This window comes from Pseudophryne corroboree, chromosome 1, assembly GCF_028390025.1.
Source record: "Pseudophryne corroboree isolate aPseCor3 chromosome 1, aPseCor3.hap2, whole genome shotgun sequence".
In the NCBI taxonomy this organism is placed as follows: domain Eukaryota; kingdom Metazoa; phylum Chordata; class Amphibia; order Anura; family Myobatrachidae; genus Pseudophryne; species Pseudophryne corroboree.
Window position 1 is genome coordinate 406,552,265 of NC_086444.1, and position 23,320 is coordinate 406,575,584.

General features: G+C 47.0%; 1 protein-coding gene across 10 annotated transcripts in view; it reads right to left on the minus strand.

Moving 5' to 3' along the window:
* ACACB (acetyl-CoA carboxylase beta) overlaps positions 1-23,320 on the minus strand; it is a 469,976-nt gene that overhangs the window by 314,331 nt on the left and 132,325 nt on the right. For 2 of the 10 annotated variants that reach the window (XM_063913251.1, XM_063913252.1), the window contains exon 1: positions 2,446-2,525. The exons of 6 other annotated variants lie outside the window; for them this stretch is intronic. Coding sequence is in view for 2 of the 4 variants with exons in the window: in XM_063913247.1 (XP_063769317.1) it covers positions 3,536-3,606 (71 nt within the window). In the remaining 2 variants the exon portion in view is untranslated. Of the gene's footprint in view, positions 1-2,445; positions 2,558-3,535; positions 3,646-23,320 lie in introns of those variants that run through there. 2 more of the 10 variants (XM_063913247.1, XM_063913248.1) reach the window with 2 other exon arrangements.

The window sequence follows — 23,320 nt, forward strand, 5'->3', positions numbered from 1 at the left end:
TGCCGTGCTGTGCGCTACCTTAAGAAGACTGGGAAGTCTTCAGCCGCCGATTTCTGGACCTCTTCTCTCTTCAGCATCTGCAAGGGGGTCGGCGGCGCGGCTCCGGTGACCCATCCAGGCTGTACCTGTGATCGTCCCTCTGGAGCTAGTGTCCAGTAGCCTAAGAAGCCAATCCATCCTGCACGCAGGTGAGTTCACTTCTTCTCCCCTAAGTCCCTCGTTGCAGTGAGCCTGTTGCCAGCAGGACTCACTGAAAATAAAAAAACTAACAAAACTTTTACTCTAAGCAGCTCTTTAGGAGAGCCACCTAGATTGCACCCTTCTCGGCCGGGCACAAAAACCTAACTGAGGCTTGGAGGAGGGTCATAGGGGGAGGAGCCAGTGCACACCACCTGATCCAAAAGCTTTTACTTTTGTGCCCTGTCTCCTGCGGAGCCGCTATTCCCCATGGTCCTGACGGAGTCCCCAGCATCCACTTAGGACGTCAGAGAAAATACACTTTTTTGGTTTTCACAGAATTCAGCATACAGGCATGCGATTACAATGTGCATGTGCCCCTCTTAACAGAAATGCAGTATGTACATACATTATACAGGTTGAGTATCCCTTATCCAAATATTCCGAAATACGGAATATTCCGAAATACGGACTTTTTTGCGTGACAGTGAGATAGTGAAAACTTTGTTTTTTAATGACTCAATGTATACAAACTTTGTTTAATACACACAGTTATTAAAAATATTGTATTAAATGACCCTCAGGCTGTGTGTATAAGGTGTATATGAAACATAAATGAATTGTGTGAATGTAGACACACTTTGTTTAATGCACAAAGTTACAAAAAATATTGGCTAAAATTACATTCAGGCTGTGTGTATAAGGTGTATATGTAACATAAATGCATTCTGTGGTTAGATTTAGGTCCCATTACCATGATATCTCATTATGGTATGCAATTATTCCAAAATACGGAAAAATCCGATATCCAAAATACCTCCGGTCCCAAGCATTTTGGATAAGGGAGACTCAACCTGTATCAGAGATAGGCAACCTGTGGCACTCTGCTGCTGTAGAGCTACACATCCCAGCATGCCCTTCCACAGTTTTGCAGTTAGGGAATGCTAAAATGGAGGCAAGGCATGCTGGGCTGTGTAATTCCACAGCAGCTGGAGAACCAGAGGTTGCCTACCCCTGCATTGTATAATGCAACAGATGGAAAGTCCAGAGGCTCTGAAGAAAAAAAAATTAATAGGTAAAGAGGCACAATCATTCATTACCTGAGCCATGCTTCTTAGTACATAAGGCCAACACTGCACAGGTTAACCATCTATATTATTGGTCATATCGTATTCGCATTATAGCAGGGAGCAAAGTTTACATCAGAAGAAATGCAACTTCCAATTCTAGTGATACAACATATCAAATGTCAACATTTGAAAAGAAACTGTTTTACATACCTCCCAACATGACCCTCTCCAGGGGGGACAGAATGCTCTGCTCCTGGACTTCCCTCTTACTGTATGATTGCCATCACCTGTGCAGAAGCAGAGCATTGTGTCCCTCCTGGAGAGGGTCATGTTGGGAGGTATGGTTTTACTCGCATTCACGAGGTCACTCTGCCTTCCTACAGAAGGCTACACATATTGCCAATACCGCAAGCAGGTATGGGGTTATTGAAATAATTGTTTGCATTTACAGACCAGCTTTCCTGCCTTATGCCAGTTAAAAATAAACTAGTAGATAAATGTACACCAATATGAGGCCTAATGCAGCGTATGACAATCTAGAGGCTAACCGTTTCATGCCCAAGAGATTATCAGTGATTTTACACTGCATTACATGTAACTTTTCTAATTACAGACCTTAGTAACTCTTTTCTTTACTGAAAAGCAACATTAAAGAGACCTCCTCTCAATAACAAATCTTGGTTTCATGTGGGCTTGTGCTCTTTAACCCTTGACATTGCTTGCATCAGCAGTGTGTTTAGTGCATTAAGGGATTTAGATTATTGTTTTTGGAGAAAGATTCAACAACTGGTTTATGCTCACTTTCCATTTTTATCCCGTATGCAGCATTACATTGTTCTGAAGAAGTCACCCTGACTAGTGACTTCGTAAATGTCATGCAAAATATTACTTTTTCTCCATATCATTTTATTGTACTAAGTTTTGTCTATTTGAACTTAACAGAGATGACATTCTGTGTGCCAAATAAGTAGAATCCGGACTGGAGGGCAACAGTAAAGGAGGTCTGGGCTGGAGACTACTCGGGCTTCTGTTACTAGATAGATACTAGCTGCAGTTCATCGTCCTGACAATGATGCAACATATCCCCGGCCCTAGCTGCGCCGAGCATTATCAGCGCTGGTAGAGAGGGCGCAGGCATGTCAGCTGTGCTGCAAACAAGGCGACAGGTTTACCATTCATGACATTCACTAGTACTGACCTCTTTACACAGGGAAAGCACCGGTTACTTTCCTGACCCTCCATTCTGCAACATGGCTTACTAGTAACCCTATCCCCTCCTCATCCTCCCCGGGGCCGGCCTCCTCACAGACTGCCTGTCGGTCTCCCCTTCTCTCCCTCCCCCCTTCCACGGCTAGTTTCCAGGACCGCCTTATCCTTTTCATTCTCCCCTCTGCAGAAGCCACTGCTAGAGTATAATAGCCAATAGGATTATGAGCGGGGACCTGGGTGACTAGGCAATGACACTGACACAGCACATGCAGGCAGGAAGGCTGCTGCTGCCTTTACACATTCTGCTCATTGTGGAGACTGCTGACACTTATGAGGTCACCTGCATCAGGTGAGATATTACATGAAGGAAGAAAGTATGACACAAGTGTGAGAAATTAAATATAAGTCGAGTCTTCCCTCTGCACACTGAGCCCGCCCGCCGCACTCTCCGCGCTTCCTGTAGCTCCAACTCAGTCACATGCATCACATGGATTACTGAGCTGATACCGGCGTCTACCCGGTAGGGGGCAGTGTAACCACCAGGTACGTTCCTGCACGGTGTCTGTATCTGGGTAATGGGACTATGATATACTGGAGATGTTATTAAAAAGTATACGTGCAAATATTCTCTGCACCACACACTGGTGGAGCCAGCTCATATATGCTACAGTGCCCCCAGTGGTGAATCACCAGTGGTGATGTAGCTGTGTGTCTGGGGGGGACCACCACAACTGCCCTTTAGTAATCAGTCTTTTTTTTTTTTTTAAACACCTACAAGTCTTGTAATGACACTGCCCAACTCCCATAAGCTGTAATAAATGAACAGGCATTACATATATTCTCTCATATATACACCACCATTCCCCAGAAATAATAAAAGATGTTCTTAAATAGAAGTGTGGGTGCTACTGAGCTGTGTGCCCTATAAAAGAGACACCTGCACTACAGGTAAGAACTCGTTACAACTAACAACCATTGTTATTTCAGTAAGTGCCACCTGTGCTGCAGGTAAGAACACTAACCAACATCATTGACCTTTCCCTGCTGTATATGAATAAGAAGCTACAAAATTCTGTTACCTGATACAAGCAGTGTTTCCAGGAAAGCTGCTGCTGCTGTTGCTTGGTCTCCGCTCAGCTCTTGTGACCATTGTAATCACTGAACCTGGTTGGAGGGCAGTTTAATGTAGAGATGAGCGGGTTCGGTTTCTCTGAATCCGAACCCGCCAGAACTTCATGTTTTTTTTCACGGGTCCGAGCGACTCGGATCTTCCCGCCTTGCTCGGTTAACCCGAGCGCGCCCGAACGTCATCATGACGCTGTCGGATTCTCGCGAGGCTCGGATTCTATATAAGGAGCCGCGCGTCGCCGCCATTTTCACACGTGCATTGAGATTGATAGGGAGAGGACGTGGCTGGCGTCCTCTCCGTTTAGACACTTGATTTACTAATTTTGGGGAGCATTAGGAGTACTCAGTAGTGTACAGTGCAGAGTTTTGCTGATAGTGACCAGTGACCACCACTTTTATTTATAATCCGTTCTCTGCCTGAAAAAAGCGATACACAGTGACTCAGTCACATACCATATCTGTGTGCACTGCTCAGGCTCAGGCCAGTGTGCTGCATCATCTATTATCTATATATAATATTATATATCTGTCTGACTGCTCAGCTCACACAGCTTATAATTGTGGGGGAGACTGGGGAGCACTACTGCAGTGCCAGTTATAGGTTATAGCAGGAGCCAGGAGTACATAATATATTATATAGTGAGTGACCACCAGACACACAGTGCAGTTTATTTAATATATCCGTTCTCTGCCTGAAAAAAGCGATACACACAGTGACTCAGTCAGTCACATACCATATCTGTGTGCACTGCTCAGGCTCAGGCCAGTGTGCTGCATCATCTATATATATTATATATCTGTCTGACTGCTCAGCTCACACAGCTTATAATTGTGGGGGAGACTGGGGAGCACTACTGCAGTGCCAGTTATAGGTTATAGCAGGAGCCAGGAGTACATAATATTATATTAAAATTAAACAGTGCACACTTTTGCTGCAGGAGTGCCACTGCCAGTGTGACTAGTGACCAGTGACCTGACCACCAGTATATAATATTAGTAGTATACTATCTCTTTATCAACCAGTCTATATTAGCAGCAGACACAGTACAGTGCGGTAGTTCACGGCTGTGGCTACCTCTGTGTCGGCACTCGGCAGCCCGTCCATAATTGTATATACCACCTAACCGTGGTTTTTTTTTTCTTTCTTTATACATACATACTAGTTACGAGTATACTATCTCTTTATCAACCAGTCTATATATTAGCAGCAGACACAGTACAGTGCGGTAGTTCACGGCTGTGGCTACCTCTGTGTCGGCACTCGGCAGCCCGTCCATAATTGTATATACCACCTAACCGTGGTTTTTTTTTCTTTCTTTATACATACATACTAGTTACGAGTATACTATCTCTTTATCAACCAGTCTATATATTAGCAGCAGACACAGTACAGTGCGGTAGTTCACGGCTGTGGCTACCTCTGTGTCGGCACTCGGCAGCCCGTCCATAATTGTATATACCACCTAACCGTGGGTTTTTTTTCTTTCTTTATACATACATACTAGTTACGAGTATACTATCTCTTTATCAACCAGTCTATATATTAGCAGCAGACACAGTACAGTGCGGTAGTTCACGGCTGTGGCTACCTCTGTGTCGGCACTCGGCAGCCCGTCCATAATTGTATATACCACCTAACCGTGGTTTTTTTTTCTTTCTTTATACATACATACTAGTTACGAGTATACTATCTCTTTATCAACCAGTCTATATATTAGCAGCAGACACAGTACAGTGCGGTAGTTCACGGCTGTGGCTACCTCTGTGTCGGCACTCGGCAGCCCGTCCATAATTGTATATACCACCTAACCGTGGTTTTTTTTTCTTTCTTTATACATACATACTAGTTACGAGTATACTATCTCTTTATCAACCAGTCTATATATTAGCAGCAGACACAGTACAGTGCGGTAGTTCACGGCTGTGGCTACCTCTGTGTCGGCACTCGGCAGCCCGTCCATAATTGTATATACCACCTAACCGTGGGTTTTTTTTCTTTCTTTATACATACATACTAGTTACGAGTATACTATCTCTTTATCAACCAGTCTATATATTAGCAGCAGACACAGTACAGTGCGGTAGTTCACGGCTGTGGCTACCTCTGTGTCGGCACTCGGCAGCCCGTCCATAATTGTATATACCACCTAACCGTGGTTTTTTTTTCTTTCTTTATACATACATACTAGTTACGAGTATACTATCTCTTTATCAACCAGTCTATATATTAGCAGCAGACACAGTACAGTGCGGTAGTTCACGGCTGTGGCTACCTCTGTGTCGGCACTCGGCAGCCCGTCCATAATTGTATATACCACCTAACCGTGGTTTTTTTTTCTTTCTTTATACATACATACTAGTTACGAGTATACTATCTCTTTATCAACCAGTCTATATATTAGCAGCAGACACAGTACAGTGCGGTAGTTCACGGCTGTGGCTACCTCTGTGTCGGCACTCGGCAGCCCGTCCATAATTGTATATACCACCTAACCGTGGGTTTTTTTTCTTTCTTTATACATACATACTAGTTACGAGTATACTATCTCTTTATCAACCAGTCTATATATTAGCAGCAGACACAGTACAGTGCGGTAGTTCACGGCTGTGGCTACCTCTGTGTCGGCACTCGGCAGCCCGTCCATAATTGTATATACCACCTAACCGTGGTTTTTTTTTCTTTCTTTATACATACATACTAGTTACGAGTATACTATCTCTTTATCAACCAGTCTATATATTAGCAGCAGACACAGTACAGTGCGGTAGTTCACGGCTGTGGCTACCTCTGTGTCGGCACTCGGCAGCCCGTCCATAATTGTATACTAGTATCCAATCCATCCATCTCCATTGTTTACCTGAGGTGCCTTTTAGTTGTGCCTATTAAAATATGGAGAACAAAAATGTTGAGGTTCCAAAATTAGGGAAAGATCAAGATCCACTTCCACCTCGTGCTGAAGCTGCTGCCACTAGTCATGGCCGAGACGATGAAATGCCAGCAACGTCGTCTGCCAAGGCCGATGCCCAATGGCATAGTACAGAGCATGTCAAAACCAAAACACCAAATATCAGTAAAAAAAGGACTCCAAAACCTAAAATAAAATTGTCGGAGGAGAAGCGTAAACTTGCCAATATGCCATTTACCACACGGAGTGGCAAGGAACGGCTGAGGCCCTGGCCTATGTTCATGGCTAGTGGTTCAGCTTCACATGAGGATGGAAGCACTCAGCCTCTCGCTAGAAAACTGAAAAGACTCAAGCTGGCAAAAGGCAAAGCACCGCAAAGAACTGTGCGTTCTTTGAAATCCCAAATCCACAAGGAGAGTCCAATTGTGTCGGTTGCGATGCCTGACCTTCCCAACACTGGACGTGAAGAGCATGCGCCTTCCACCATTTGCACGCCCCCTGCAAGTGCTGGAAGGAGCACCCGCAGTCCAGTTCCTGATAGTCAGATTGAAGATGTCAGTGTTGAAGTACACCAGGATGAGGAGGATATGGGTGTTGCTGGCGCTGGGGAGGAAATTGACCAGGAGGATTCTGATGGTGAGGTGGTTTGTTTAAGTCAGGCACCCGGGGAGACACCTGTTGTCCGTGGGAGGAATATGGCCGTTGACATGCCAGGTGAAAATACCAAAAAAATCAGCTCTTCGGTGTGGAGGTATTTCACCAGAAATGCGGACAACAGGTGTCAAGCCGTGTGTTCCCTTTGTCAAGCTGTAATAAGTAGGGGTAAGGACGTTAACCACCTCGGAACATCCTCCCTTATACGTCACCTGCAGCGCATTCATAATAAGTCAGTGACAAGTTCAAAAACTTTGGGTGACAGCGGAAGCAGTCCACTGACCAGTAAATCCCTTCCTCTTGTAACCAAGCTCACGCAAACCACCCCACCAACTCCCTCAGTGTCAATTTCCTCCTTCCCCAGGAATGCCAATAGTCCTGCAGGCCATGTCACTGGCAATTCTGACGAGTCCTCTCCTGCCTGGGATTCCTCCGATGCATCCTTGCGTGTAACGCCTACTGCTGCTGGCGCTGCTGTTGTTGCCGCTGGGAGTCGATGGTCATCCCAGAGGGGAAGTCGTAAGCCCACTTGTACTACTTCCAGTAAGCAATTGACTGTTCAACAGTCCTTTGCGAGGAAGATGAAATATCACAGCAGTCATCCTACTGCAAAGCGGATAACTGAGGCCTTGGCATCCTGGGTGGTGAGAAACGTGGTTCCGGTATCCATCATTACTGCAGAGCCAACTAGAGACTTGTTGGAGGTACTGTGTCCCCGGTACCAAATACCATCTAGGTTACATTTCTCTAGGCAGGCGATACCGAAAATGTACACAGACCTCAGAAAAAGAGTCACCAGTGTCCTAAAAAATGCAGCTGTACCCAATGTCCACTTAACCACGGACATGTGGACAAGTGGAGCAGGGCAGGGTCAGGACTATATGACTGTGACAGCCCACTGGGTAGATGTATGGACTCCCGCCGCAAGAACAGCAGCGGCGGCACCAGTAGCAGCATCTCGCAAACGCCAACTCTTTCCTAGGCAGGCTACGCTTTGTATCACCGCTTTCCAGAATACGCACACAGCTGAAAACCTCTTACGGCAACTGAGGAAGATCATTGCGGAATGGCTTACCCCAATTGGACTCTCCTGTGGATTTGTGGCATCGGACAACGCCAGCAATATTGTGTGTGCATTAAATCTGGGCCAATTCCAGCACGTCCCATGTTTTGCACATACCTTGAATTTGGTGGTGCAGAATTTTTTAAAAAACGACAGGGGCGTGCAAGAGATGCTGTCGGTGGCCAGAAGAATTGCGGGACACTTTCGGCGTACAGGCACCACGTACAGAAAACTGGAGCACCACCAAAAACTACTGAACCTGCCCTGCCATCATCTGAAGCAAGAAGTGGTAACGAGGTGGAATTCAACCCTCTATATGCTTCAGAGGTTGGAGGAGCAGCAAAAGGCCATTCAAGCCTATACAATTGAGCACGATATAGTAGGTGGAATGCACCTGTCTCAAGTGCAGTGGAGAATGATTTCAACGTTGTGCAAGGTTCTGATGCCCTTTGAACTTGCCACACGTGAAGTCAGTTCAGACACTGCCAGCCTGAGTCAGGTCATTCCCCTCATCAGGCTTTTGCAGAAGAAGCTGGAGGCATTGAAGAAGGAGCTAAAAGGGAGCGATTCCGCTAGGCATGTGGGACTTGTGGATGCAGCCCTTAATTCGCTTAACAAGGATTCACGGGTGGTCAATCTGTTGAAATCAGAGCACTACATTTTGGCCACCGTGCTCGATCCTAGATTTAAAGCCTACCTTGGATCTCTCTTTCCGGCAGACACAGGTCTGCTGGGGTTGAAAGACCTGCTGGTGACAAAATTGTCAAGTCAAGCGGAACGCGACCTGTCAACATCTCCTCCTTCACATTCTCCCGCAACTGGGGGTGCGAGGAAAAGGCTCAGAATTCCGAGCCCACCCGCTGGCGGTGATGCAGGGCAGTCTGGAGCGACTGCTGATGCTGACATCTGGTCCGGACTGAAGGACCTGACAACGATTACGGACATGTCGTCTACTGTCACTGCATATGATTCTCTCAACATTGATAGAATGGTGGAGGATTATATGAGTGACCGCATCCAAGTAGGCACGTCACACAGTCCGTACTTATACTGGCAGGAAAAAGAGGCAATTTGGAGGCCCTTGCACAAACTGGCTTTATTCTACCTAAGTTGCCCTCCCACAAGTGTGTACTCCGAAAGAGTGTTTAGTGCCGCCGCTCACCTTGTCAGCAATCGGCGTACGAGGTTACATCCAGAAAATGTGGAGAAGATGATGTTCATTAAAATGAATTATAATCAATTCCTCCGCGGAGACATTGACCAGCAGCAATTGCCTCCACAAAGTACACAGGGAGCTGAGATGGTGGATTCCAGTGGGGACGAATTGATAATCTGTGAGGAGGGGGATGTACACGGTGATATATCGGAGGGTGAAGATGAGGTGGACATCTTGCCTCTGTAGAGCCAGTTTGTGCAAGGAGAGATTAATTGCTTCTTTTTTGGGGGGGGTCCAAACCAACCCGTCATATCAGTCACAGTCGTGTGGCAGACCCTGTCACTGAAATGATGGGTTGGTTAAAGTGTGCATGTCCTGTTTTGTTTATACAACATAAGGGTGGGTGGGAGGGCCCAAGGACAATTCCATCTTGCACCTCTTTTTTCTTTTCTTTTTCTTTGCATCATGTACTGATTGGGGAGGGTTTTTTTGGAAGGGACATCCTGCGTGACACTGCAGTGCCAATCCTAGATGGGCCCGGTGTTTGTGTCTGCCACTAGGGTCGCTAATCTTACTCACACAGCTACCTCATTGCGCCTCTTTTTTTCTTTGCGTCATGTGCTGTTTGGGGAGGGTTTTTTGGAAGGGACATCCTGCGTGACACTGCAGTGCCACTCCTAGATGGGCCCGGTGTTTGTGTCGGCCACTAGGGTCGCTAATCTTACTCACACAGCTACCTCATTGCGCCTCTTTTTTTCTTTGCGTCATGTGCTGTTTGGGGAGGGTTTTTTGGAAGGGCCATCCTGCGTGACACTGCAGTGCCACTCCTAGATGGGCCCGGTGTTTGTGTCGGCCACTAGGGTCGCTAATCTTACTCACACAGCTACCTCATTGCGCCTCTTTTTTTCTTTGCGTCATGTGCTGTTTGGGGAGGGTTTTTTGGAAGGGCCATCCTGCGTGACACTGCAGTGCCACTCCTAGATGGGCACGGTGTTTGTGTCGGCCACTAGGGTCGCTAATCTTACTCACACAGCTACCTCATTGCGCCTCTTTTTTTCTTTGCGTCATGTGCTGTTTGGGGAGGGTTTTTTGGAAGGGCCATCCTGCGTGACACTGCAGTGCCACTCCTAGATGGGCCCGGTGTTTGTGTCGGCCACTAGGGTCGCTAATCTTACTCACACAGCTACCTCATTGCGCCTCTTTTTTTCTTTGCGTCATGTGCTGTTTGGGGAGGGTTTTTTGGAAGGGACATCCTGCGTGACACTGCAGTGCCACTCCTAGATGGGCCCGGTGTTTGTGTCGGCCACTAGGGTCGCTTATCTTACTCACACAGCGACCTCGGTGCAAATTTTAGGACTAAAAATAATATTGTGAGGTGTGAGGTATTCAGAATAGACTGAAAATGAGTGTAAATTATGGTTTTTGAGGTTAATAATACTTTGGGATCAAAATGACCCCCAAATTCTATGATTTAAGCTGTTTTTTAGTGTTTTTTGAAAAAAACACCCGAATCCAAAACACACCCGAATCCGACAAAAAAAATTCGGTGAGGTTTTGCCAAAACGGCCGCGGAACCGAACCCAAAACCAAAACACAAAACCCGAAAAATTTCAGGCGCTCATCTCTAGTTTAATGTCAAGTTGAATTCTCCCTCCAAGTCTAAGCATGGTCTGCCTTCGGCAGGGTCGGACTGGCCCACAGGGGTACAGGGGAAACCCCCGGTGGGCCTCACTGCCTGGGGTCCCACCTTCTCCTACAAGGATCAGGTTCCAGACTGTGCACTTGAATTATACATTATACTGTACATATGTTACCTTCTGCTGCACATGAATGTGCATGTACAATTCTTTTTTTTTTTTTTTTTTACATCAGTCTGAGGTTACCTACGTAGCTGTAGCCTATAAGCAGAGCTAGACCCTCCTTTTTGCAGTATAAATTATATTTTAATTAAACCATGCCAGCCAAAACTGCCTAGCATGATACAGTGGGACAACACTATTAGGGACCAGATCCAATATGTGTGCTTCCACTAATCATGTCCAGGGCTATAACTAGGGGTGCGCCAGAGCTGGATTAAGGCTTCGGGGGGCCCGGGGTACTTAAAACGGGGGGCCTATAATCTAAAATTAAAATCATAACATCTTTAATTACTACAAAGAAAATTACAATTTGGTGGTAAATATGAAAGAATCTTTCATATAGGGAGCACATGCATGTATATATAATATAATATACGTGTATATATATATATATATATATATATATATATATATATATATTTTACCTATGTACAGTGGTCGAAGCGGAAATTTTGAAGTGGGGGTATGGAAAAGTGAAGGTTGCAATTATGCAAGCGCCTCCAGGGAAGGGGACGTGGCCACTCAAAAGGAAGCGTATCCTTCAGTGTAGTTTACCACACCATGGGGGTAATTCCAAGTTGATCGCAGCAGGAATTCTGTTAGCAATTGGGCAAAACCATGTGCACTGCAGGGGAGGCAGATATAACATGTGCAGAGAGAGTTAGATTTGGGTGTGGTGTGTTCAATCTGCAATCTAATTTGCGGTGTAAAAATAAAGCACAGAAATAAAATAACCCACCCAAATCTAACTCTCTCTGCAAATGTTATATCTGCCACACCTGCACTGCACATGGTTTTGCCCAACTGCTAAAAAAATTCCTGCTGCGATCAACTTGGAATTACCCCCCTTATACACATTATGCACCACAATAGTAGGACCCCTTATGCTACCTAGTACTAGTGCCTCTTTCACATTATAGCACACAGAATGAGTGGAAATTCACATTATACCACACAGTATGAGCTGAAATTCACATAATAGCACACAGAATGAGCCGAAATTCACATTATAGCACACGGTATGAGTCAAAATTCACAATATAGCACAAAGAATGAGCCGAAATTCACATTATAGCATACAGAATGAGCCGAAATTCACATTATAGCACACAGAATGAGCCAAAATTCACATTATAGTACACGGTATGAGTCAAAATTCACAATATAGCACAAAGAATGAGCCGAAATTCACATTATAGCATACAGAATGAGCCGAAATTCACATTATAGCAGACAGAATGAGCCAAAATTCACTTTATAGCACACGGTATGAGCCGAAATTCACATTATAGCACACAGAATGAGACAAAATTAACAATATAGCACCTAGTATGAGTCGAAATTCACATTATGGCAAACGGTAATGAGACAAATTCACATTACAGCACACTGAATGAGCCGAAATTCACCTTGTAGCACACTGAAAGAGCCGAAATTCACATTGTAGCACACTGAATGAGCCGAAATTCACATTATACCACACTGAATGAGCCGAAACTCACATTGTAGCACACTGAATGAGCCGAAATTCACATTGTAGCACACTGAATGAGCCGAAATTCACATTGTAGCACACTGAATGAGCCAAAATTCACATTGTAGCACACTGAATGAGCTGAAATTGTGACAGCAGGGGCAGCCAATGACGACAGGGAGAGAGAGACAGTGACGGCAGGGAGAGAGACAGTGACGACAGGGAGAGAGACAGTGACGACAGGGAGAGAGAGAGTGACGACAGGGAGAGAGAGAGTGACGACAGGGAGAGAGAGAGTGATGAGAGGGAGAGTGACGACAGTGACAGCAGGGGAACATTACCTCATTTGTTGCTGGCAACAGTGAGCTGTGGGCTGCTGGCGGTGTCGGGCGGCTAATGGCTGGCACCAGGAGGCTGGTGTCGGGCGGCGGGAGGCTGGTGAGCGGTGTGGGCGGCAGGCAGCGGTGAGCGGCTGTGAGCTACTACAGTGCTCTACACGGCCGCCGCGCAGGGACGGGGAACACCATGTGCAGCAGGATGGACACTTCCCTCGCCTCCTGCTGCACTTTCATGGGCTCATTTCAGAGTCAGTGGAAGAAGTGGCGGTATACCATACCGCCGTATACCGCCCCACTTCGACCACTGTGCGTATGTGTGTGTGTGTATATATATATATATATATATATATATGTGGGTGTGTGTGTATATATATATATATATATATATATATATATATATATATATATATAAAACCCAGAACCTAATGTATAGGGGTGCTGGCAGGGCGCAGGCTGGCTCAACACGCTGTCCTCCCCGCTCCCTGCAGCCTGCGCGCTCAGCCAATAGCTGAGCCACAGGCTGCTGCTCCACAGATAATTGGACAGCTGAGCCGTCGCTCAGCTGTCCTTCCTGTGCGCACTCTCTGCGTGCGGCGGTGCCGGCATTTTAATGAAGCATTGAGCCTCTGCGGGAGTGGGGACAGTGCCCTGCATGTGGAGCCGCCGTGCCGGCTCCCGGGAGCGCAGCACCGCAGATCGGACTAGAGATCCGATCTGTGGCAGCAGCGGGGGGCCCTTTTAAAAAGGGGGGCTCGGAGTACTTACCCCCGAGGCCCCCCTCTTAATCCGGCTCTGGGGTGCGCGAGCGGTGCCATCGCACAGGCCTCGAGGCAGTACCATTACTACACCACAGCCCTTGCTTCTGGCTAGCAAGATGCCTTTAAATGGACCCTGCTGTGAGCATGCTCTGGGCATACACCCTGCAGTCTGTACAATGGCTTAGAGCATCCTCCAGGCACTTCCAGTGGGACTGGCACGGGGCACACTGCCGCCAGTTTACACCGCTGATCATGTTTATGTGTATGCCATTTTACAGTCATATGGTGGGGCACCCCCGATCATTTAAAAAAGTCTGAGATGATGCCAATAATCAACTAAACATCCATGTCTATAGCGTATTTCTGGCAACTCCTTTTCGATATTCCACAACCCTGTGTAATCTGAGAGAATAAGTGTCATTGATGGTTTTCATTTTTATTTTTTGCAGTAGCTGACCTTTTGTTTTCATTGTCTACAGCTGCCCCAATGGGTCCTCCTGCTACAAGTTGCACCTAACAAATGGCCGCACTGCTGGAGACATGGGGCTCTTTTATATTAGACAAAGCAAGAAAGAAGAATATATGTAAACATTGGTAGAAACTGTTTTTATTAATGTTGCATTTGGGGGATTCTCCAGAAAGTGAACATAAAGGGGGTCATTCCGACCCATTCGCACGCTGCGATTCATTGCTGCGGTGCGAAGGGGTCGGAACTGCACACACGCAGCACCCGCAATGCGCACGTGCGTCGTTGCCCAGCGACAGCCGTCGCCGGGCAACAACCAAAAGAAAGTGATCGCTAGCGCGATCGCAAGGAGATTGAAGATTGAACGGGGAGGCGTTCCGGGGAGGATACTCACCGTTTTCCGGGCGGGGAGATCCGAACGCAGGCGTTTGGAGGGCGGTTGTCTGACGTCAATTCCGGAACCTTCATCGCTGGATCCATCGCACAGGGTAAGTAACTACAGGGCTAGTCTTGTTCTGCACAAAACTTTTTTAGCAAAGCAGGGCTGCACAAGCGATCGCAGCCCTGCTATGCTAAAATACACTAGGCGGCGTCTAGTTGATCGCACGAGCAGCAAAAAGTTGCTACATGCGATCAATTCGGAATTACTCCCAAAGTCCTGTGCCTCACACGCTTTTAATTTTTTTTTTTTTCCTTTTAAACTGGTCTGTTAAGAAATTATATGAAAACTTAATTGCTTAGTAGCAATGTCTTACCCTATAACTTGAGACCCACTAAAATACTGGTATTTTGGAGAACTATGTTGTTTGATTTTGTGTAGTTGTCCCGTGCATCACGGAGAATCGCCCACTATATATTGTTTTGTGTATTATGTCACAGGAAGTAATAAACATGCACTTTATGTGGAAATAGTTTGGGACACCATAAACTAAGCTGATATAAGAGGATTTTCTGAAATGGTTTGGGGTCAATTTGCGTATACCTCTACTGACATGTTAGCATGGGTCAAATACATATATACTGAAAGACCTATGCACATACAGCCTACATGAGAAGCCTATGCAAGGAACCTTACTATAATTCTTTTACCCATCACAACTGTATATAGGGTGTGGGAGCTGGTCTGCTACTCGTACGTATAGGGTGAGAAGGAGCTGATCCAACATGGGGGGTAATTCTGAGTTGATCGCAGCAGCAAGTTTGTTAGCAATTGGGCAAAACCATGTGCACTGCAGGGGGCGCAGATATAACATTTGCAGAGAGAGTTAGAGTTGGGTGGGTTATATTGTTTCTGTGCAGGGTAAATACTGGCTGCTTTATTTATACACTGCAATTTAGATTTCAGTTTGAACACACCCCACCCAAATCTAACTCTTTCTGCACATGTTATATCTGCCCCCCCCCCCCCTGCAGTGCACATGGTTTTGCCCAACTGCTAACAAAGTTCCTGCTGCAATCAACTCAGAATTAGGCCCATGGACAATAAATGAGACAGGGAGAGATATTCATCTCCAGAAACTGGGGTGAAATAAGGAGTAAGTGACACAGATGTGGTAAATTACAATGGTAACTAAAGATTAATTGTACTACATTTATTTCCCCCTCTCCCCTGGGATCCTGCACCCTTGACTCCCTTTCCTGGCTTATATAAAATAAAACAAGATAGGTCGGATGTAATGACGCCCGAGATCGCCAGAGGTGCGAGATGCCGTTTGATCTCAAAAGTTTTTTTAAAGTGGCAATAACTTACAAGTAAGGCAAAACCATGTCCTGGGCACTACGGTGTGTGGCATATTGTATCATGGGCATTACGTTGTGTGGCATATTGTATCATGGGCATTACGTTGTGTGGAATATTGTGTCATGGGCTAAGGAGGAAAAATGACAAATAATGTCATTTTTTTTTTTCCCTGTGGTGGCCAAAGTCTAGGGGTGTAGGTTGCAAAACTGGGGTATAAGGTAGTCTTTTCTTGCGAGGCCTTGTCCCTTGCAGTTAGGCCCTGCCCTTGTAACAAGGCCACACCCCCTCTTTGGAAACAATGTGACTTGTCCATGGTTGCAAGGTGGATTCAGATCAGACTCTACTGTACGTCACTCACTGTCAGTCCATACTGGCATTGTGGGAACATTAAAGTCATACAATTTTCCAAGCACAACTCGGGTAATGCATCCACCTTCATTTAAGAGATGTCTACTATTGGTACATAGTGGATACTTCCCGATCGAGAGAGTATGTATTGTTCAATGGCATTGACAAACAGGAGTACTGTACAGCATTTAATTTATTTCTTTTATCCCCAGTGCTAAGTTCTTCTGGGTATATGGTAATTAGGTCGACGAGACTTATGCTGCCCATACGCTTGTGCGACGCGACATAGCGGGGCATCGCACTTATAGATCACATGGTAATCGCGTGGTGGGCACGTCACCGCCGAGTGGAAGCGGCCTCTGGCCGGTCCCGACGTGTGCCCCATAGCACATCGCAGTGCGATATATTGCATGTGTTAAAAAAACACAAGCGATCGCACTGCGATGCGAGAAATATTATGTGCAGCACATACTATCATGAGACGTGACATTCGTGCGGCGTGCCCGCACATCGCGTCTCATGGTACCTTAAATGTGCATACAATCCTTCAATTTCTCTCACAGATGCGGTCGAAATCGAAGGATAGCACCTAATATCTCATAAGTGTATGGCCACCATTAGGTCGACAGTCATTAGGTTGACCACTGTTGGTCGACATGGTCACTAGGTTGACATGGAAAAAAGGTCGAAATGAGAATTTTACTTTTTTTTTTTTTTTTTTACTTTTTCATACTTTACGATCCACGTGGACTATGATTGGGAACAACCTGTGCCGAGGTTGGCGGAGTGAGGTACCTTGCCTGAAGCATGGCGAGCAATGCAAGGGGACATGGTGCACTAATTGGGGTTCCCCATCACTTTACGAAGAAAACACCCAAAAAAGTTTAAAAAACAACAACTCGTGTCGACCTTTTTCCATGTCGGCCAATAGTGGTCGCCCTAATGAATGTCGACCTAAGTCTTGTCGACCTAATGACCCATACCCGCTCTTCTGTTGCTCCACAAAGAGGAGTCAACTCATGCACCGGGAAGGTAATTATTGAATGAACCAGTATATAAAAAATAAGAATTTACTCACCGGTAATTCTATTTCTCGTAGTCCGTAGTGGATGCTGGGGACTCCGTCAGGACCATGGGGAATAGCGGCTCCGCAGGAGACAGGGCACAAAATTTAAAAGTTTGACCACTAGGTGGTGTGTACTGGCTCCTCCCCCCATGACCCTCCTCCAAGCCTCAGTTAGGATACTGTGCCCGGACAAGCGTACACAATAAGGAAGGATTTTGAATCCCGGGTAAGACTCATACCAGCCACACCAATCACACCGTACAACTTGTGATCTGAACCCAGTTAACAGCATGATAACGCAGGAGCCTCTGAAAAGATGGCTCACAACAATAAACAACCCGATTTTTTTTTGTAACAATAACTATGTACAAGTATTGCAGACAATCCGCACTTGGGATGGGCGCCCAGCATCCACTACGGACTACGAGAAATAGAATTACCGGTGAGTAAATTCTTATTTTCTCTGACGTCCTAGTGGATGCTGGGGACTCCGTCAGGACCATGGGGATTATACCAAAGCTCCCAAACGGGCGGGAGAGTGCGGATGACTCTGCAGCACCGAATGAGAGAACTCCAGGTCCTCCTTAGCCAGGGTATCAAATTTGTAGAATTTTACAAACGTGTTCTCCCCTGACCACGTAGCTGCTCGGCAGAGTTGTAATGCCGAGACCCCTCGGGCAGCCGCCCAAGATGAGCCCACCTTCCTTGTGGAGTGGGCATTGACAGATTTAGGCTGTGGCAGGCCTGCCACAGAATGTGCCAGTTGAATTGTGCTACAAATCCAACGAGCAATCGTCTGCTTAGAAGCAGGAGCACCCAGCTTGTTGGGTGCATACAGTATAAACAGCGAGTCAGATTTTCTGACTCCAGCCGTCCTTGAAATATATATTTTCAATGCTCTGACAACGTCCAGCAACTTGGAATCCTCCAAATCGCTAGTAGCCGCAGGCACCACAATAGGCTGGTTCAGGTGAAAACGCTGATACCACCTTAGGCAGAAAATGAGGACGCGTCCTCAATTCTGCCCTGTCCGAATGGAAAATCAGATATGGGCTTTTATACGATAAAGCCGCCAATTCCGACACTCTCCTGGCTGAAGCCAGGGCCAGTAGCATGGTTACTTTCCATGTAAGATATTTCAAATCTACCGATTTGAGTGGCTCAAACCAATGGGATTTGAGAAAATCCAAAACTACATTGAGATCCCACGGTGCCACTGGGGGCACAACCGGGGGCTGTATATGTAGTACTCCTTTTACAAAAGTCTGGACTTCAGGAACTGAAGCCAATTCTTTCTGGAAGAAAATCGACAGGGCCGAAATTTGAACCTTAATGGACCCTAATTTGAGGCCCATAGATAATCCTGTTTGCAGGAAATGTAGGAATCGACCCAGTTGAAATTCCTCTGTCGAGGCCTTACTGGCCTCACACCATGCAACATATTTTCTCCAAATGCGGTGATAATGTTGTGCAGTCACCTCCTTCCTGGCTTTGACCAGGGTAGGGATGACCTCTTCCGGAATGCCTTTTTCCCTTAGGATCCGGCGTTCAACCGCCATGCCGTCAAACGCAGATGCGGTAAGTCTTGGAATAGACACGGTCCCTGCTGAAGCAGATCCCTTCTTAGAGGTAGAGGCCACGGATCTTCCGTGAGCATCTCCCGAAGTTCCGGGTACCAAGTCCTTCTTGGCCAGTCCGGAGCCACTAGTATCGTTCTTACTCCCCTTTGCCGTATAATTCTCAGTACCTTGGGTATGAGAGGCAGAGGAGGAAACACATACACTGACTGGTACACCCATGGTGTTACCAGAGCGTCCACAGCTATTGCCTGAGGGTCTCTTGACCTGGCGCAATACCTGTCCAGTTTTTTGTTGAGGCGGGACGCCATCATGTCCACCATTGGTCTTTCCCAATGGACTACAATCATGTGGAAGACTTCTGGATGAAGTCCCCACTCTCCCGGGTGAAGATCGTGTCTGCTGAGGAAGTCTGCTTCCCAGTTGTCCACTCCCGGGATGAACACTGCTGACAGTGCTATCACATGATTTTCCGCCCAGCGAAGAATCCTTGCAGCCTCTGCCATTGCCCTCCTGCTTCTTGTGCCGCCCTGTCTATTTACGTGGGCGACTGCCGTGATGTTGTCCGACTGGATCAACACCGGCTGCCCCTGAAGCAGAGGGTTTGCCAGGCTTAGAGCATTGTAGATTGCTCTTAGTTCCAGTATATTTATGTGAAGAGACGTTTCCAGGCTTGACCACACGCCCTGGAAGTTTCTTCCTTGTGTGACCGCTCCCCAGCCTCTCAGGCTGGCATCCGTGGTCACTAGGACCCAGTTCTGTATGCCGAATCTGCGGCCCTCTAACAGATGAGCACTCTGCAACCACCATAGCAGAGAGACCCTTTTTTCCAGGACTCTTGTGCATTGATGCACAGACACTGTCCCTGGTTTTAGGAGGTTCCTGACGAGTTCGGATAACTCCCTGGCTTTCTCCTCCGGAAGAAATACCTTTTTCTGAACAGTGTCCAGAATCATTCCTAGGAACAGCAGACGTGTCGTCGGGATCAGTTGGGATTTTGGAAAATTCAGAATCCACCCGTGCTGTTGGAGCACTACTTGAGTTAGTGCTACTCCGACCTCCAGCTGTTCTCTGGATCTTGCCCTTATCAGGAGATCGTCCAAGTAAGGGATAATTAATACGCCTTCTCTTCGAAGAAGGATCATCATTTCGGCCATTACCTTGGTAAAGACCCTGGGTGCCGTGGACAATCCAAACGGCAGCGTCTGAAACTGATAATGACAGTTTTGTACCACGAACCTGAGGTACCCTTGGTGTGAAGGGCAAATTGGGACATGAAGGTAAGCATCCTTGATGTCCAAGGACACCATAAAATCCCCTTCTTCCAGAGTCGCTATCACTGCTCTGAGTGACTCCATCTTGAACTTGAATTTTTGTATGTACAGGTTCAGAGATTTCAGATTTAGAATAGGTCTTACCGAGCCGTCCGGCTTCGGTACCACAAATAGCGTGGAGTAATACCCCTTTCCCTGTTGCAGAAGGGATACCTTGATTATCACCTGCTGAGAATACAGCTTGTGAATGGCTTCCAATACCGTCGCCCTGTCTGAGGAAGACGTTGGCAAAGCAGATTTTAGGAACCGGCGAGGGGGAGACTTCTCGAATTCCAACCTGTAACCCTGAGATACTACCTGCAGGATCCAGGGGTCCACCTGCGAGTGAGCCCACTGTGCGCTGAAATTCTTGAGGCGACCCCCCACCGCCCCTGAGTCCGCTTGTAAGGTCCCAGCGTCATGCTGAGGCCTTTGCAGAAGCCGGGGAGGACTTCTGCTCCTGGGAAGGGGCTGCTTGCTGCAGTCTCTTACCCTTTCCTTTGCCTCGGGGCAAATATGAATGTCCTTTTGCTCGCTAGTTCTTATAGGAACGAAAGGACTGCGGCTGAAAAGACTGCGTCTTTTTCTGCTGGGAGGGGACTTGAGGTAAAAAGGTGGACTTCCCGGCTGTTGCCGTGGCTACCAAATCCGATAGACCGACCCCAAATAATTCCTCCCCTTTATACGGCAATACTTCCATATGCCGTTTGGAATCCGCATCGCCTGACCACTGTCGTGTCCATAGACTTCTTCTGGCAGATATGGACATCGCACTTACTCTTGATGCCAGAGTGCAGATATCCCTCTGTGCATCTCGCATATAAAGGAATGCATCCTTTAATTGCTCTATAGTCAATAAAATACTGTCCCTATCCAGGGTATCAATATTTTCAGTCAGGGAATCCGACCAAGCCACCCCAGCACTGCACATCCAGGCTGAGGCGATTGCTGGTCGCAGTATAACACCAGTATGTGTGTATATACTTTTTAGAGTATTTTCCAGCCTCCTATCAGCTGGATCCTTGAGGGCGGCCGTATCAGGAGACGGTAACGCCACTTGTTTGGATAAACGTGTGAGCGCCTTGTCCACCCTAGGGGGTGTTTCCCAGCGCGCCCTAACCTCTGGCGGGAAAGGGTATAACGCCAATAACTTCTTTGAAATTAGCAGTTTTTTATCAGGGGTAACCCACGCTTCATCACACACGTCATTCAATTCCTCTGATTCAGGAAAAACTACAGGTAGTTTTTTCAGACCCCACATAATACCCCTTTTTGTGGTACTTGCAGTATCAGAGATATGCAAAGCCTCCTTCATTGCCGTGATCATATAACGTGTGGCCCTACTGGAAAATACGTTCGTTTCTTCACCGTCGACACTAGATTCGGTGTCCGTGTCTGGGTCTGTGTCGACAGACTGAGGCAAAGGGCGTTTTACAGCCCCTGACGGTGTTTGAGACGCCTGTACAGGTACTAACTGGTTTGCCGGTCGTCTCATGTCGTCAACCGACTTTTGCAGCGTGCTGACATTATCACGTAATTCCATAAACAAAGCCATCCATTCCGGTGTCGACTCCCTAGGGGGTGACATCACCATTACCGGCAATTGCTCCGCCTCCACACCAACATCGTCCTCATACATGTCGACACACACGTACCGACACACAGCAGACACACAGGGAATGCTCTGATAGAAGACAGGACCCCACTAGCCCTTTGGGGAGACAGAGGGAGAGTTTGCCAGCACACACCAAAGCGCTATAATTATATAGGAACAACCTAATATAAGTGTTGTTTCCTTATAGCTGCTTAAATATATATAATATCGCCAAAAAATGCCCCCCCTCTCTGTTTTTTACCCTGTTTCTGTAGTGCAGTGCAGGGGAGAGCCTGGGAGCCTTCCTAGCAGCGGAGCTGTGTAGGAAAATGGCGCTGTGTGCTGAGGAGATAGGCCCCGCCCCCTATTCCGGCGGGCTCTTCTCCCGGTTTTTCTGAGACCTGGCAGGGGTGAAATACATCCATATAGCCTCATGGACTATATGTGATGTATTCTTTTTAGCCAGAAAGGTATTAACATTGCTGCCCAGGGCGCCCCCCCCAGCGCCCTGCACCCTCAGTGACCGCCGATGTGAAGTGTGCCTGAGCGCAATGGCGCACAGCTGCAGTGCTGTGCGCTACCTCATGAAGACTGAAAAGCCTTCAGCCGCCGGTTTCTGGACCTCTTCTTACTTCGGCATCTGCAAGGGGGTCGGCGGCGCGGCTCCGGTGACCCATCCAGGCTGTACCTGTGATCGTCCCGCTGGAGCTAGTGTCCAGTAGCCTAAGAAGCAAATCCATCCTGCACGCAGGTGAGTTCACTTCTTCTCCCCTAGGTCCCTCGTTGCAGTGAGCCTGTTGCCAGCAGGACTCACTGAAAATAATAAAACTATCAAAACTTTTACTCTAAGCAGCTCTTTATGAGAGCCACCTAGATTGCACCCTGCTCGGACGGGCACAAAAACCTAACTGAGGCTTGGAGGAGGGTCATGGGGGGAGGAGCCAGTACACACCACCTAGTGGTCAAACTTTTAAATTTTGTGCCCTGTCTCCTGCGGAGCCGCTATTCCCCATGGTCCTGACGGAGTCCCCAGCATCCACTAGGACGTCAGAGAAATTTAAATATGATGGTCAATTTTCAGTATGAATCTGTCTCACTGATGTTGAACACAAGAGAAAAATATAAAATCAAAGTGCAGAACAAGCGAAGTACTCTATAGTAAGACTTATAAGCCCCCCTATAAAGTACTTTGTCCGTTCTCCATTTTGTCTTATGCCGCTTCCCCAGATTCCTGGACCTGCTCCAATGCTTCACAGAGCAGGGAATGTGGAATGGTGGCAACAGTCTGGTGGGGGCTTACAGAATCAGCTTGGGCAGGTTAGTCCTACTTCCTGTCTAATGGCTTACTGTAATAACTGGCCCTGCCTACGTCTGGAGTGCTAAGTGATAATTATCCCACCATCATTCGTTGCACTCGCTCTAT